Here is a 17,897-nt window from a genome sequence, read left to right on the forward strand (position 1 = left end):
ATATATGCAAATTAATGGCCATCTTTGTTGGCCGTTAATTTGCATATTGTGCTGATTAGCTAATGGGAGCCGTAGCAAAGGTATGGTCAATTACCATGTTTGCCTATTATTAGATAGGAGGATACTCATTAAAAACTTTAAAATTGTACACTCCCTTTCCCCCAAAAATTCCACTTCTAGGGATTTATTCTGTACAACTAATGGGACAAGTGCTTAAATATGTAGATTCCAGTGTTTACCTCAGTATTGAGCAAATCAAAATGTTATGAATACTTTTATATTATGGTATGTTCATATGGTAAAGATACTAAAGTTCTGTAAAGTAATAATGTGGCTCATTATGTCCATGAATTTAAATTTTTTTATAAAGTTATATGTATTGCATAATTCTAGTCTTAATATGTGTGTTTTTAACTAGAAAAATGTCTGGAAGGAAATGGGCCAAAAAGTTGCCACTAATCAATGTTTAGGTGGTAGGATTATAGGTGTTTTTTAAATTTTATTTTTTATCATTCTCAGTGTTTTAGATCTTATAGGAGTATGTAGCACCTTCAAAATAACAAAGGCTACTTTAATTTTGGAAAGTCTGTGAATATAAGAGATGTATTTATATAAAATATTTGAGAAATAGTCTATGAATCAGTTTCTTTTTCTTGTACTTATTTAGATTTATTAAGGTGTTGGACGTTGAGAAGAGATCCAACTGTTGCATTTTGTCTGCATTACTGTTTCAGGTAATATTTGATGTTTATCTTTCTACAGTAGCATCACCATTCACTCAGTAAAAAAATAAATAAATAAAATAAGGCTAGTAGTTTATCATATTCATGAAATATCCAGGTAGGAAAATAGCATGAACATTGATTACATATCATAAGCCCATCTTTCCTTCTGTGGCTGAACCCCCATTTGCCACTTTCACCAATAGTGACCAGCAGAGTCTGTTTTCCCCTTGGGATTCCAGAGGAGTTTTTCAGATAAGGAAACTGAGACTCCAGTCCTCAGTAAGATCATGTTGCTTGTGAGCAGCAAAGTTGGTCTGGTTGCCTTAGATTACCTCATCCCTAAATAAAGTTTTGCTCGATTCCAAGATATCAAGTATGCTATGTAATGAAAGCAAGAACTAGGTTGAAGACCACAGAAGTATGAGGAGTGTTTGCAGTTCCTAGGATTGGGGTTTGACTTTACTGGAGAAAAAAGGAGCTTTTATCTGAAATACAAGACATTTTCAGATTCAGGAATGTCACTGGGGCCTTTGCAGTGTACTGAAGGTTCTGTTTACTTTGAAGTGTGGGCACCTTGTTCTGTGTATCACAGGAGCCTGATATGACAGCTGTATAGATAAGATCTTTGGGAAAAGTTTCTCTGGATGTAAGGCCAGACTTTTCAATTTTCTTATGTTCTATTCACCTATTGCCTGAGTTTCAAAGGGAAGAAGGGGAAGAGGCGAGGGTGTAAAGGGAACAATAACCTGATTCCACCTCCACATATTGCATCATTTACCTACTCTACCTCTTGTTCGTGAAAATAATGCAGTTTATGTTATAGAAAATAAGTACAGTTGACCCTTGAACAACTGGAGGATTGGGGGCATGCTGACCCTACATAGTTGAGAATGTGTGTATAAGTTCTTACTTCCCCAAAACTTAGTTGCCCCTCCGTATCCATGGGGGATTGGTTCCCCCACAGATAGTAACTTCTATGGGTGCACAAGCCCCTGTATAAAATGGCGTACATCAGTGCATGTAGTTAGCCCTCTCCATGCAATTCAAAGGTCAACTGTAATTTAAAAATAAATGTCAGGTTTTGCTTAATGTGAACATATTTCTTAATAATACTACACCTGAATTAGGTGGCAGGATTTATTTTTTAACACCTGTTGATTCTTTTTATGTTTTCAAAGCAAATTTATAAGACTACAAATTTAAACAACTACCTAGCATTTTAGGGTAGTTACCTTATAACCTTAATGAGTAATCTGATAAAAATTCTTTCTGATATTTACATAAAATAATTTTAAATGCATTTGTCACTGAGAAGTTTTAATTTTTTTTAATATAATAGAAGAAGCACTCCTAAACATAAAATTTGATTTTGTGTATTCATCTTATTTCTCAACATCTAGTAAAATGTTGGTCAAATAACTTACTTAAGAAATACTGGTCAAATAAAATAAAACACTTTTTCAATTAATTCAGTTAAAATTAAGAATTGCCCCTACTTGATGTAGGCTTCTGAAATAAGCTGCTGCCTCCTTTACTTATAGGTTGATAGAGTAAAAAGAACATCGTTTTTTTTTGTTGTTTTTTTTTTAGTTAAATAGATATGACTTTGAATCTTCTTTCTACCACCACTAGCTGTGTGACCTCAGATAAGTTGTTTAAGCCTCGGTTGTTTCCTTTGTGAGATAATAATCCTGCTAGGGGTTGGTTAAATGAGGATTAAATGAGATCGTGTTTATAAAGAATTTGCCATAATGCCCAAGGCAAAATCATCCCTCTCAAATGAGAACAATATAATGATAATTTCTCTTGAAAATAATATGTATCCAGTTAGCATGGGATTTCAAAGGCAACATCAAAAGCATTTGGAGCCTCTGATGCTGATAATATTAATGGTAAGTACTGTTTGTTACAGGGTAGAGTGTGCCAGGCATGTGCGAAGCACTTCAGGAAGTAATACCTGTCCTGTCCTCCTGTGTTATTACTGTCAATGCGATTTACAGCTCTTTGCCTCACCTTCTATCATCTCCAGGGTTTGCTGAGAACCACACTTCCGCATCCTAAAGCTGAGCGTTGCTATGCTCAGTATGAAATCGCTCAGCTTCTCCCAGGCATCGAGCTCTTCTCGGATACATACCGGGCTAACATTTGCTCTGTAGTTGCCAGTCTGTATTATGTTATACGCGAACTGCACTTTGCTAAGCAAAATATAATCGTAAGTAATTGGTAAAATTAATACATCTTAATTTGCTGTGGCCTTATTTTTTTTGCCCACTTAACCTTATCCTTTTCAAAATTGGTTAATATTTTGGTCAGCTCTTATTTACCTTTCAAACTCTGTATTCAAGATTCTGATCTGTACTTCAAAATCAAATATATTAATTGAGATTCTTTGACATCATTGTTTGCATTGCTTTTGGATTCAAAAGCAATGTCTGTTTGATTTTGTTCTTTTGTTTACTCTCGTTTACCTTTTTTTTTTCTTAAGATACTTGGTGAAATTGATTTACAGAGGTTCTCAACCTTCTGGCCCTTTAAATACAGTTCCTCATGTTGTGACCCAACTATAAAATTATTTTCGTTGCTACTTCATAACTGTCATGTTGCTTCTGTTATGAATCGTGATGTAAATATCTGATATGCAGGATGGTCTTAGGCGACCCCTGTGAAAGGGTCGTTCGACCGCCAAAGGGATCGCGACCCACAGGTTGAGAACCACTGGATTAAAATGTTTCACTAGTCTCAAACAAGAGAATCTAGTGCACATGTAACTTAATGCATTGTCATGCAGATCACATCAGTACCCAAATTATGAGGCTATTTACTTAGTGAGATAAATTTAGCTTTGTGTCACTTGTCTTTTCTCTGGTAAGGGTGTATTCTAAGGAAACAACTTATTCTAACTGTGAAATAAAAGACAGATACTTCTTAATATCCCAGGAAATTAAAAAAATTCCAATACAACTCTTTTTTTCCTTTGGGGAAATGAACCACAATATGTATATACCATAAATTTGAAGGTGATTGCATTTTTAAAACAAGTTAGAATGTTTTAATTGTTGGTCATTTTATATTTTCCTCCTTGATTTTATTTTTCCTATTTTCCTCCTATATACTATTTCCTCTACTTCTGTATTTCTTCTTTCCCCTGGTTTGCTTCTTAATATCTATTCTGTTTCCTTTTCTTTCATAATTTTTATACCTACTTTCTTTTTTTCCAAGTATTGTTTTTTATTCTCTTCTAAATTCACTCTCTCTCCTTGTATTGAAAATATTTATTTCTCCCTGATATGAATTGTTAAATTATAAAGCCATGTGTTAAAGTATAAAGGTAGATAAATGCTTTTAACACTTGGCATATTTGGCAAGAAATTGTTTATTAGAAAAAAAATAACAAAATGGTGCTCTTCTCATTGTTAAGGGGATTCATTTCTGGATTTAGAAAACAGTTCTATCCCCTGGGTAACCTTTAGCTGTCTAGTCATACTCATATATAATACATATCACTGCACTGGAAAAGAAATGAGACTTTTTTCCCCTCTGAAGCTTAAGAAATTGAGAACATTTTTCTGAATAATTGAGCAATTGGCGGCAATAACATGTTGTGGTTTTATTTCTCACTAAAGAAAAGAAAATCTCAGAGGTAATAGCCAACTCATTGTTTTGTGCTGCATTAATTGTAGAAAAAAAGGTATTGTGTTGTTTTTATTGCATAATTGTAGAAAATTGTGTTGTATACTATTTGAAACGTTTAAGATCAGTTCTAATCTTTTTTAAAGCTGTTGCTATTAGCAGCTGCCCATTGACTGGCAGAATCTTCTTAGCTGAATTTCCAGGACGTGAACAGTTTCCATTTTGTGTGACACTACCCCCCCTCCCCCCGAACTACCCCCCCTCCCCCCGCCCCCTGCCCCAAAGCTAGGTAGCTAAGGAGCCTGCTGTCGCTGTGAAATTTGCTCTGGGACCCATTGTTGTGGATTCATGGGAAATAGTTTTCTAATTAATGGGCATCCTAATTATCCTTCTTGCTCAGTCTTCCTTTAGTGAGCAGGACCCAAGTTGTAGGACCCAAGGTGAGCTTCAGTTTTGAGTTGAGATCAGGAAGAGCTATTCCGAAGTCTAGGCGAAACTGTCCCTTCAGCACCAGTGTCTAGCAGTGGCTAGGTAAATTGAAATATTGATAGTCTGAAAAAAAAAAGAAATAAATATTGAAGGTCTGGAACCCTTCATGTATGTATACCTGTGAAATTTCAAGAAGAGAGTTGAACTTTGGGGTTAATTCTAGGAAAATAAAAACATTATGTGACGAGTAAGCTTGGGTTTTAATCAGTAGACTATACACTCTGTGAGGGCAGTGGTGTGTTAGATTTGTTTCTTATTCAACAGTGCCTGCCACAGAATAGGCAAGTGATAAATATTAGTTTTTGATACAGATATTCTAATTAGAAGACAAATAGCTGCTGACACTGAGAGGCATATGTAGGTGCCATCAGGGGCCATGGATGTGAGTTCCACTGCTTTAAATTTGGCATTTATTTGGTAGGTCTAACAAATCTCGAATGTTTCCACAGTCCTCAGTGATTCCTACATATGTGTTGAGTTAATTTTTCAGGGAAGATAATTAACTGCATTTTTACTTTTGGAAAAGATGCGCAAGCCTAGGGTTTGTGTACCAAACAGCATGTACTTGGAATTTTAAGTTCTGATAAAATTATGAAGCATATGCTAGGAAGAACATTTTACTTACACCAAACGTTATAGTCTCCTTGCATGGAAAAAGCAATCACTATTTTACACAACATCCCTTACATGGCTAAATTTTATTAGTCGGTTATTAACTTGATAAAACATGTTTTGCTTTTCTGTTGGTAGATTCTGCCTCTCCTTGCATTGTACCAATATTTTGTTGCTGGAATTTGCCAAGATTTGGTCAGAAATCTAGAAGTAAGAATCCTCAAGGTATGTTACAAGTTTTTTTAAAACATTGATATTCTTGAACTGTTAAAGATATTGCCATGAATTAATTTGGTTCTAATACTCATAATAATAAGCTAATAATAATATGGTTTACTGATATTAAAAAAACTTGCCCATTATTATAATAAAGTATGAGAAAGAGCCAGTTATAAAGGTTTAGATGACTTTATGCTTGGGCCCCAGTACAGTGAGGAACAGCTACACCTGGTAACAAGGCTCGCCCAAAACCAGTCAGTCTAGAGATCACCACTTCTGAAGCAATCGTTTACTGAAAGAATGGAGACTAATGAGTCAGTTTCTGAAGTTTCTGTGAAACTTTTGCTAAGGATCTTTATGTATGTTATGGTACACAGAATTTTTAGTTGCTCAGAAACTTGAAGTGACAAAACACACAGGCACTAAATTACAATTAACTATGGAACCTTAGAGTTTGCTGAGGTTCTCTGCCTTCAAGGTTCATGTGCACTTGGCTTGAACCCCATGTGGAGTGGGAACCTCTAGCACCTCATTCTCTCTGCCCCATTTCAGTCAACTATGGTCACAAGCTCCCACTTTTGTTGAATTTGTTTTGTACATGGATTATCTCAACATTCAGCACATTTGCTCCCTCTTCTGTATGTCCTCATCTCAATATGGAATTCAACACTATTCCATGTCACATACACACACTTCACCTAAGGCCTTTATATCTATACTAGAGGTCCCATGCATGAATTCGTGCACCAGTGGGGTCCCTCGGCCTGGACTGCAGGATCAGGACAAAACCGGCTCTCCGACATCCCTCAAGGGATCCTGGATTGCGAGAGGGCACAGGCCAGGCCAAGGGACCCCACTGATTGGCCGGACCCCAGCAGCAAGCTCACCTCCTGGTTGGAGCACATGCCCCCTAGTGGTCAGTGCACATCATAGCAAGTGGTTGAGCAGCCTTAGTATATTGTTAGCATATTACGCTTTGATTGGTTGAACGGATGACCGGACACTTAGCATATTAGGCTTTTATTATATAGGATTGAACTTTTCAGAAAATTGGGGACACAGGAAAACTTAAGATGAGGCAAAACAAACAATTGGAAATAAAATATTTGACATCGCGGAGCTTAAAATATTTTTTGGCCAACATCTCTTTCTTTTGCCTCCCAGCCCGTAACTTGATCAGCTGTGTGCCAGTAAATGTTTCACAACTCACTTTAAAAAAAGCTCTGATTTGTAGCATTTAAAATTTCCATGGTGTAAGTACTGTCACTATAGCTGATGTAAGCCTACCAGTTGGGCATTACTGAATGTGAATTTGGGACAAGATGTGCAGTCAGCTTTTATAATTGGGAGTGAGTGGGCTCCACATACTACTGGCTTAATCCTCCTCATTCTTTGGAAATTCCCGCTATCCTTCTTCCCAAATTTTTCCTGTTTTCTAGTGAGTGAAAATTAGAATTCTCTTTAAACTGTTCTCTCCATCCAGACCCTGCCCTTGGGCCTATGTTTTCAGACCCAAATAGTTCATCACATTCTGTTTCTAAATAGAGGAAATACCTTACCTAAGAGAAATTCTGGTGCTTATTAAGATAATCTCTTTTAATTTGGGAATAAATAATTCGTTATTAGCCATGGTAATTTCTGAATCACCATTACTGAGTTACTGAACTCTTAAAGAGGTCTCCTGCTTTTGAATTTCAATAACACTTTAAAAAAACCCAGCATACAACTTCTCTCTCTCTTTTTTAAAAAAAACAAACAGTGTTCTCTTCAAGATTGCCAAATTTTTGAATGCTAGGGCCTGTATTTATTCACCTTTTAGTCCTGTATGATGTCTTGAGTAATAAATTCATATACTTGATATTCAGTTATTAATTATTTAATTGAATTTAAAGTCTATAGACATTTATCAAATGTCTACTGGCCGCACTCTCCTTAATGTTTAGTGGAAACTTGCCTAGAAGGTACTTGGTAAATATTTATTGCTTCATCTGGGAAACAACCTGTATTGAGTACCTCTTATATAAAAGCACCACATCAGTAACTCTAATCAAAGAAATGTAACCCCATGACCCTTGCTTATAGGGACATAAAAACAAGGCGGAGAGACAGGACATAACACACAAAACAGTAACGTGTGCACCTTCCACTGAGTGTGATGAGCACTGTTCTCCAGGAATTTGAAAGAGGGGAAGATGGTTTTGAATCTCTATCTTTCACAAAGTAGATAAGATTTAGGCTTGAAAAGAGTATATCTAACTGAGCAGGAGAGAGGAAGAAGGGAAGATTCATGGCAGACAGTAGTGTGGAAGGTTGAGGTGAGAAAGTATTTGCCTTGCTTAGGCGCAAGGGTGGTTCAGTTCGACTGGAGTGGAGGTTCAGAGTAGGGAGGTTGGAGAAGAGAATAACATGAGGGTACCAGAGGTCCATGACATGGAGCAAACCGGGGGCCCAGGCTTGAGTTCAACTGGGACATACTGTGGAGGCTGAGCAGTAGGAGGAATGAGGAAATGGGGCTAACCATTTTATTCTGGTCTGTGGTAAGAGGCAGGCATGGAAGGGTTGCAGTGACCATTGCCAACATGTCAGAAGGAGATGCAGAGAGGCACTGAAAGAACAAAGTTTTTGGTTAAATGCTTATTTTTTATTGGATTGTTAACTTGACAGGACACTGGACTACTCTTTTTGTACTAGAGTCGCTTCAAAACCAGTGAAGAACTGTGAACTCCATTCTGGAGCCTCAGGGTGGGAGGGGGAATTCATTATAGAATTGTGGTCAGGAGAAGGATGTGATCATATGTGTCTGGGAACAGTGTGAGGAGCAGGGTGAGACGGAAGTGGGTCTTATTGGCATAGTAGGACTGGAAAACCCGATCAGGGTTTTGACAGAAGCAATGAAAAAGGGCAACTGTTGCATCATTCAGAGGAAAGGAATGACCGCCTATATGTGCAGAGTTTGCCTGGTCTTTCTGAGTAAACGTGTCAGTGAGTGGGAAGGGTCTCAGGAAATAGTCTTCAGATTCCTGAGACTGTGCTAGCTGCTTTTTGACACATCAAACAGCAGTAAATCATGCTGTTAAGTTTCTGCAGTGTCTTTCAGGGAAAGCTCTGAGACCTCCTTATGATCAGCTAGTCTGGCTCCACTTTAGAACTGCCAGCATCTTGACAGATTTTTTTATTCTCAACACACTCAACATTCATGGAAAGGGTATTGTTAGATCTGTATTTGTGTGAGTGAAGGGCTTATTTGTGGGTATAGTCTTTTCCCCATCTGCCTGTGTTCACAGTATTAGTCATTTCTGCAAATACATGTCCACTGTTATCACCATTGCGTTTTTGAGTGGTCAGACTGGTAGTCCATGTATGTACAGCAGTCTGACCAGAGAAGAATACCTTCACACAGATATGAGGAAATGTTTCCTCCAAGGGGCAATGAGAAAAATATTCATCTATAAGTCAGAGAGGTGTGACTCCTGAATGCTTACTGTGATGTTCTTTGACACTGTGGAGATTAGAGCCCAAGGTGTCTTGGGCAAGATCCAAAGTATGCAACCCAATAGATGAGAAATTTTCTCCATTAAGAATGCCCTCCTGCCCAGTCGGCATGGCTCAGTGTTTCAGCATTGATCTATGAATCAGGAGGTCATGGTTTGATTCCCCATCAGGGTACATGCCTGGGTTGTGGGGTCAGTCCCTAGTGTGGGGTGAGCAGGAGGCAGCCGATCAATGATTCTCTCTCATCATTGATGTTTCTATCTCTCTTTCCTTCTTCCTTCCTCCCTGAAACCAACAAAAATCTATTAAAAATTTTTAAAGAAAATATCCTCCTGACCTTTTAGATTATACGTTCATATTATTGTCACATCTAGTTTCCCCTAACTTACCTTCTTTTTATTTCTTTAAAATCTATACACTCTTCAGATTCCTGAGACTGTGTTAGCTGTTTTCAAAACATGTCAGGTTAGGGCCCGCCCTGTTCAAACTCTCCTATAGCTTCTTATCAGCCAGAAAAACAAGTCCCAAGTCCCCACTTTGGTGCACAGGCCACTGTTCACACCTATCTCCCAATCCTCTGCCCCTCTCTCCCTAAGCTCCTGCCACACAGGCTATTCCTTGAGCACACCAGGACCCCTGTTACCTTTGTACTTGAGGTCCCCTCAGCACATTTTCATGTGTCTCTCTCCTTCACATCATTCCCAAACCTTTCTCAAAGACCTTTTCCTCAGAGAAGTTCTTCCTGATCCAGGCATTGAAAATAGTATTTTTGTCAGTACCCTCAATCCTTCTCATGCTCTTTATATCGTTACGTATCACTTACATTTAGCTAAATATACATCCTGATGGAATGTAAACTCCAAGAGGGCTTGTTGCATAAGGGGTGCTCAATAAACATGTAAAATGAATGAACAAATTTGATCATAACTTTTTTCTTCTTAAAGTTCCCTGATTGAAAGGTCTGCTGGATTATATTCAAAATAAACCATGTACAATGTATAGTTACCAAGCAATTACTGTTGTTAAGTTTATGTCTTTAAAATCGACAGTGCCCATTAATTATGGGTAAGAAAATGAGGGTTGTCTCTATGTTGTGGAGTTCATTCACCTCTGGGCTTCTTTGACTCTGTGAGAGAATATCAGGAGTGTTTTTGTTTGTTTTTTCTTTTAAACCACACTTCACCATGGAAACATAAAGATAAATCCAATTATTTTTTAACTCTTCCATGCCTATAATATTTTTATGTGTTTGCCTCTAATGAAGCAGGAACCACATTTGAAAAACATCCATTGTTTTGAATAGACCCCTGCTGTTGTTTATTAACTTCTTGGTCTATCACCTGTGTAAACTGCCTTCCACACAAACACATGCATCTCCATCACCCATGTTTTCTCAACATGAATTTATTTACACATTACCAACATTGACACATTACGAACATTAAGTACAAATTTTGGATCTCAATTGATAATTTTTTTCTAAAAATTTTTATTTTATAAGTAAAACAAATTGTTTAATTTCAAATCTCATTTTTTCTTTCCTTTAAAGATTGAAGTCCTTACAGAATTAAGTTTCTTTTCCGAAGCCTTTCAGGAGATATTCCAGATTTTTTGTGGAAAGCACATGCCTTCCTTTATACCTACCAGTTCTAGAGCTTGTGGGAGAGTGAAGGTAAGCCTATTGATTTGATTCAAAGACATTTCTTTACCTTTTGAAGGCTACTTTCCTGAAATCCAGGGAATGCTTCCACAAAGGTGTGTTTATAAGTCTCTGGCACTACAGACCTCTCTGCTAAGCCTGGCTATCACTGTTGTCGGGCTTTCACCAGCTTTCATCTGTCTGGAATGGAAGGGTGTCATGGGGGAGGGAATGTGGTCTTGGAGTACATTTGTACAATAAAATTCTCCATTATAGTTATTATGGTCTCAGTAGCACATCTTATTAGCCACTACCTCTTAGATTTTTGGGAATCTTACCTAATAATAGACAAACATGGTAATTGACCATACCTTCGCTACGCCTCCCATTGGCTAATCAGCACGATATGCAAATTAACCGCCAACAAAGATGGCGGTTAATTTGCATACTAGGTTCCAAGCAGTGGAGTGAAGTCTGACGGCCCAGGACTGGAGCAGCGAGGCCTCACACCCTGGCACCAGGCAGAGCAGCGAGGCCTCATGGCCCTGGCGCCAGGCAGAGCAGCGAGGCATCATGGCCCGGGGTTGGCAGAGCAACGACGACTCATGGCCCCGGGATGGGCAGAGCAGTGAGGCCTCACAACCCTGGCACCAGGCGGGGCAGCAAAGCCACAGGGCCCCAGGATCAGCAGAGCAGTGAGGCCTCATGGCCCTGGGGCCCACGGAGCAGCGAGGCCTCACAGCCCCGGGATGGGTGGAGCAGCGAGGCCACAGGGCCCCGGGATCAGTGGAGCAGTGAGGCCTCATGGCCCCGGGGCCTACTGAACAGCGAAGCCTGATGGCTCCGGGGTGGCTCTGGCCGGAGCCCAGTCAGAGCAAAGGCCTGGGTCCCGGTGTGGAAGGAAAACCGTTGCTAGCAGCCAAGGGAAGGGAAGGCCTATTACACGAATCTCTTCATGCAACAGGCCTCTAGTACTCTTATAATTTCTGATTAATGTTCTTGGAACAGTTTCTGCTCATTTTTTTGTGTGGATGTTTTTGACTTATGTACTTTATACCAAAATGTTAAACATGTTTTTCAAATTTCTTCTGATTTCTGTGAGGAGAGGACAGACCTCAATTATGTCTGCTCCTTTTTGACTTTGGGAAATTGTTTTACCTGGCTTGCTTAATTTGTATTTGTAAATCAGATAATTGAGGCATCCTTAAAAATGTATACTAGTGTTTATTTTAAATTAGAGTGAACTATTGCTTTCCTCTGCTTTAGTTTTCATGGTGATCTGGGAATCACTGGGTGATCTTGTTTTGGGAGATGCTTGGACTCTCGTGGGCCAGCAATAAAGGAGATAGAAGGAGGTCACAAGTCAGTTTCCTCGGGGAGACAGCATGTGGGAGGAGTGAGACTGATAGATACATGCTGGTGGGATTCAAATTTGGAAGACCTAAAAGAAGCTGGGGAATAGGCTGTAAGTCTTGAAAATTACTTGTTTAAGCTCACATTGTATTTATATATAATACATTCAGTACTTTGGCTTATTCCCCTAAAATGCATTTGATTATTTCTCAGTCTGACTGCTACAGCATTATAATTACTGTAATATGGTAAGTATGAAGTTATCTACAGAAAATCCTAAGAGGGACATTCAGTAGGCAATAGGATACATGTGTGTTTGTGTGTGTGTTTGTGTGTGTGTGTGTGTACATTTATTGATCTATTTATCTTTTGAGGAATCAGTTGGATTTTGTTCATTTTCTGTAGCATGAATCAATTATTTTCTTAGCTCATAAAATTAGAGTGTTTTCTTGCTTGCTTCTCAGTCAACAGCCTTCCCCTATTGTAAATAGTTTATTTTTATTATTAAAATCATATTTTAATTTAGTTAAATATTTATTGAGAGTTTACTGAATACAGGCACTATTCCAGGCATGAGGATAGAACAGTAAAAAGACAAATAGAGAGCTAGAGCCTTCCTGGAGGCATACTACTCTTGGACAGTCCAGTGAGGAAGACAATGAACATATTAAGCACATACATATATGTCAGGTGGAGATGAGCTGTGAGGACAGGCAAACTGAGTTGGGAGGACACAGTGTCCAGAGCAGCGGGTGGCTGTTTTATTCAGGGTGATTTGGGAAGTCTCTTAATAAGAGAGTTTTGAGGGTGAAAGATTTGAGAGACTAGCTTCCCAAGAAGGAGGAGCTAAGGCCCTGAGGAGGATTCCTGCAAGATGTGGTTGAAGAAAACCAAGCAGACAGGTGAGGCTGGAATAGAGAGGAAGAGGAGAAGAGGAGAGTGACACAAGAGCTAGGTGTTATGGGACCTCACAGGGCTTGGTCAGGGCTGGAGTTTACTATGAATGAACCTTGCAGAGCTTGGAATGGAGGAATGACTAGATAGAAATTGGATGTCAAATGACCACTTTGCTTGCTGTTTGGGGACTAGACTGCGGATAAGCATGAGTATAAATAGGGGAACCAGTTAGAAGGCCTTTGCAAATAATCTGAGTGATACATGACAATGGTTGGGGTAACAATGATGGAAGGAGTGAAAAGTGGCCCAATTCTGGGGTTTGCGATGGTAGAGCTCACAGCATTTGTGGATGATGGTTTAGATGTGGGATACAAGAGAAGGGATCAAGCATTATTGCAGAGTGTTCAACGTAAGAAACGGGCAGGAAGAAGTTTTTATGAACTGAGATGGGAAGTACTGCTATGGCAGGAGTAGATCAGTAAGTATGAGATCCCCCTCGACATACAGGAGGGGATCTGTTGTTGGTAGGTGCAGAGCATATATGATCTCAAATTCAGGGGAGAGGTTGGGGATTCAGGTAAATTTGGGAATATTAACATAGGTATATTTATAATAATGGGAATGGATAGAATCAGCTGGTGACAGAGGCCGATGAAAAAAGTAGGAGTTAGACAAATGACCCTTGGGGTCATCCACATTTAGAATCCAGGAGTAAGAGAAGGAGAAAGAAGCCAATTGGGTAGAATGACAAATGAGAACGTGCAAACTCCACATAGACAATGACCCCCACTAGGGATCAATTTTTTCCCTCATCAATGTTAATGAAATGGCGTTGAATGAAATGAATTTATTTGAGTACCTGCTGTGTCTGAAAAAGTCTTACAGATTATTATTGGATTTTTCACAGGCTTTTAAAAATTAAATCTTTTAACATTCTACTCATTGATATTCTGCTCTCATCACCAAATCTAAAGTCCCATCAGCTCTCTTCAAATTATATCACCAAGGATCTCCTGGATTCACTCACTTTTCATTGTATTATAGAAGATAAAGAATATCTTCAAAAAAGCAAAAAATTTTTAAATACTACCAATACTTTTTTTCAATAAGAGCTATATATGATATCTTGGTTTATGGGTCCCACAAAAGCAGATTCTGAGACAAAGATTTTGGGGGCAAATACTGTAGTATGTTTGGGAAGTGGCTCCAGAAAGAATGGTGAGCAAGTGGGAAAGCCTGAGAGGGAAGTGAGGAAAACCATTCCATGGAGCATTAAGGAGGGCCCTGCTGTGGGCAATTGAGACTCTCTGAGAGACCAGTTCCCTATACTTCTGGAATGTTCTTGTGGCCACAGATTGCCCTCCAGCAGAGAGGCACAGATAAAAGTAGGATACCTTCCATAGGTGGCTGCCTGTCCACAAAAGCTGCTGGTGACTTCCAGGTGACCAAGGGATATGAGCAGGACATCAGTATTGACATCTACAAATGCATCCAACACAATGACACCACAATTTCCTGTGGCAAATAAATTGAATATTTCCTAATGAAACATTATGTTTAGAGCCAAACATATTAATAGGTAATTCACTAAGAAGGAAAAGAACTACAAAAAGAGTCATTCTGAAGAGTTAACACCATTTCACCTCAAACTGGCCAAGATGTTTTTAAGGGCTAATACTCAGTGCTGTTAAAAGTGCAGTAATCCTGGCATTTTCATAAAACAGTAGAGGCCCAGTGCACGAAATTTGTGCACTGGTAAGTTTTCTCAATATCTTCTTTTCTTATGAGCCTGTAATTCTGCTTCTGAGTATCTACTCAAAGGTGATCATTGGAAATACAAAAATAGTCATTAATGTTATTTAAATAGAGCTGTATGGTGGGGTAAGGGTGGGAAGTGGTCCCATTAGATGTCTAACAATAGGAAAGAGGTTATCCTGCTACATTCATAGGATAGAACAATGCCTAGCTATTAGACTGAAGCTTGTAAATAAGTTAATGGTGTGGGAAAGTAATTATGATGACTCAGGAAAACCTCTTACTTGTAAAGAAAATATACAGGTAAGGATGACAATACTTTATATAAACATTGGATATATACTGTGGATAAGTTTTGATTCATTTCAGTCTATTTGAGAAAATACTCTATGTAATATGCTCTTCTATTTCTCAAAATCCTGGAGCCAGACCTAATATCGGACCCAAACTGAGCTGGTTTTCAGATTGGGCAAATATCACTTATTGCTTCTAAATCTTTTCACTTACACATGCATTCAGTTTGTTCATCTAGCCATGTCAAGTATCTAACTTTGATATTTGTCTGGATTATCTACACAATAATGGTTGACTTTGATGTAAGAAAAGGATTTCGTATATTTTGCAGTAGCCCACTTGTTCAATCTCGCTTTTACTCATATCCTTCTCCCCAGTTTGAGACTGCCTCTCAGCCAATGGTTTGGAAAGTTTTCTTCTTTTATTAAAATTTTCTTTATTGAGAAATAATTAACATATCACATTGTCTAAGATGCACGATGTGTTATTTTAATCATATCACAATATGATAACCACCATAGAGGTAGCAACTCCTCTAATTTCCACCATATTCTTTACAAAGAGAGGGCTAAACTGTCCATTTCAATATGTTTGTTCTTGTCAATTGAATGATTGGGATGTTAGCTTTGATGACCTCATAGCATTTAAACAACTTGAAATCATTATTTTTAAAGATTTTAGGACTATTGGCAGTCTGTCCACAGGAAAGTGTTAGAGCACGAGAGTGGTAGTGCAATCATTATTCAAAGGTGTTATGGACAGGTAAGGGGCTCTTACATCCAGGTGACAGTTCATGCATATAGACGGATATATATACATAGCTTTGTTTTTTTTAAATGCTAGGAAACAGTATTCTGTTTTATTAAGTAAGTTATTTATTTTTATTAAATAATTTTGAGAGACACTTCAAACTTGCTTTATTTTTGTTCTCCCTAATTTTGATAGGAATATATCAAATGTAATATAATAATCAAATAAATATAATCTTATTACTTTTTTATTATTGTTTATTTTATTCCACAAGCTTTACATATAATTATGCTTCAGATGATTCATTGTTTTGGCCTTAAAATTTATTTTAACTTGTAAGCAAGTTGCATAAAATGAAAGCGCTGATATTAGAAGATACAAATATATATTCACATTTCATTTTAGTGTTCCAAGATCTTGGATATTTAAGAATATTTCTTTCTAGTCATAAATGCCAATGCATCCTAAAAACACTACTTTAAAAAGTGATTTGAGTTCTAAAGGGAATGTCTGCCTGATCATTTTTTTTAAACAAAAGACTGACAGGATAATGAAAAACTGATTTCTATTAGCTAATTAATTAAAACAGAACTGTTGTTTAGACTTCAGATTACTCTTTACATGGGTTACATTTTTGTAGAGTGAGAGAAAGAAGTGTTAAATAGCATTTCTAATTAATCTTTTGATTCTCAAGTGTTTGTGTGTAATTGTCAAGACTCATTAAATCACTGTTGTGGAGAGAAAAGAGAAAACTCCTCTCCCCACTCTCACCCCCAAACAACCGTTCTTTTTCTAGGTCTGGGATATCAACCATGTTCCTAGTACAACAGTTTGTTGCCAGCTCATTTTCAGTGCTGCTCCAAGGCTGGCTTTTCTGTATGTGCTCATTTCCACCCTTCAGAAGCAGTTAAGAAAGAATGGACAATAGCAACAGACCTCCCCACTGACAACATGGCCTCCCACTCACCCAAACAATGTTCACATAAAATAAATACGTTCTCTCTTTTCTAGAATATATAGCCCCAGCATCAGCATTTTATATTAATACAACAAATATTTAATAAGAGCTTATTGTGCACAAGGCACTACTCTGGTGCTGTCCAATAAACACATCAATCAACAATACGGACAAACTCCAAGCCCTCAGGAAATGTATATTTTAGTGGCAAGACTAGTAATAACCATATAAGTAAACATTATAAATAAGTAAAGCATATATTATGTTAGAAGGTGAACCTTCTATGGGGGAAAATAAACCCAGAAGTGTGTAAAGGGGATTGGGGCATCAGGCTAGGTTGGGTGTGATCAGGTTAGTTTTCACTGAGGTGACATTTGTGAACAGACTTGAAACAACTAAAAACACAAGGCATATGAAATATGGAGAAAGAGTGATCTAAGAAGAGTGTACAGTGAGAGCAAAGGCCCTGGGGCAGGATTGCCTAGCTTGGTAAGAAACATCTTGGCCAGTGTTACTAGAAGTGTGTGAATGATTGCAGAGCAGTGGGAGATGAGGTCAGAGAGGTAACAGGGTACCAGTTTGAAATGAGGCCTTTTAAAATTAGGTTCTTACTCTAAACAAAATGAGGAGCCACTGGAGGGTTTAAAACAGAGGTGTGGCCTGATCTGCTTATACTTTAAAAGGATCACTTTAGCTAATCTGTTGAGCCTGTTCTGTACTATACATCAAACACATCAGTCAACCAACAATACAAATTCCCAGCCCTCACAGTGTGTGTGTGTGTGTGTGTGTGTGTGTGTGTGTGTGTGTGTGTAGGGAGGTAGGTGTGCAAGGGTGGGAGTGGGGTGGGGGGAGGGGAGAGAGACTAGAATACCTTTTTGGACATGTTCAGTTTGAGATATCTCTCAGGTATTCAAAGGAAGGTATTGAGTCAAGGTTGGTTACATGTGCCTTGAGTTCAGAAGATAGATTGGAGCTGCAGAGAAAATATTTTATTTGATAAGCAATTAGAAGAAATTAAAAACATGATTACGATCATTTAAAGGCAGGGAGTGAGGAGGCCAAAGAGGACTGAGCCCTGAGA

The 17,897-nt window shown here is 38.3% G+C and overlaps 1 protein-coding gene across 1 annotated transcript in view; it reads left to right on the forward strand.

The window, feature by feature from the left end:
* CFAP54 (cilia and flagella associated 54) overlaps nt 1-17,897 on the forward strand; it is a 236,245-nt gene that overhangs the window by 134,530 nt on the left and 83,818 nt on the right. The window contains exons 44-48 of the mRNA XM_015559991.1: nt 668-734; nt 2,755-2,937; nt 5,595-5,681; nt 10,717-10,833; nt 15,049-15,114. Of these exons, the coding sequence (XP_015415477.1) occupies nt 668-734; nt 2,755-2,937; nt 5,595-5,681; nt 10,717-10,833; nt 15,049-15,114 (520 nt within the window). The remainder of the gene's footprint in view (nt 1-667; nt 735-2,754; nt 2,938-5,594; nt 5,682-10,716; nt 10,834-15,048; nt 15,115-17,897) is intronic.

This window comes from Myotis davidii, unplaced genomic scaffold (assembly GCF_000327345.1).
Source record: "Myotis davidii unplaced genomic scaffold, ASM32734v1 scaffold13, whole genome shotgun sequence".
NCBI classification, from domain to species: Eukaryota; Metazoa; Chordata; class Mammalia; order Chiroptera; family Vespertilionidae; genus Myotis; species Myotis davidii.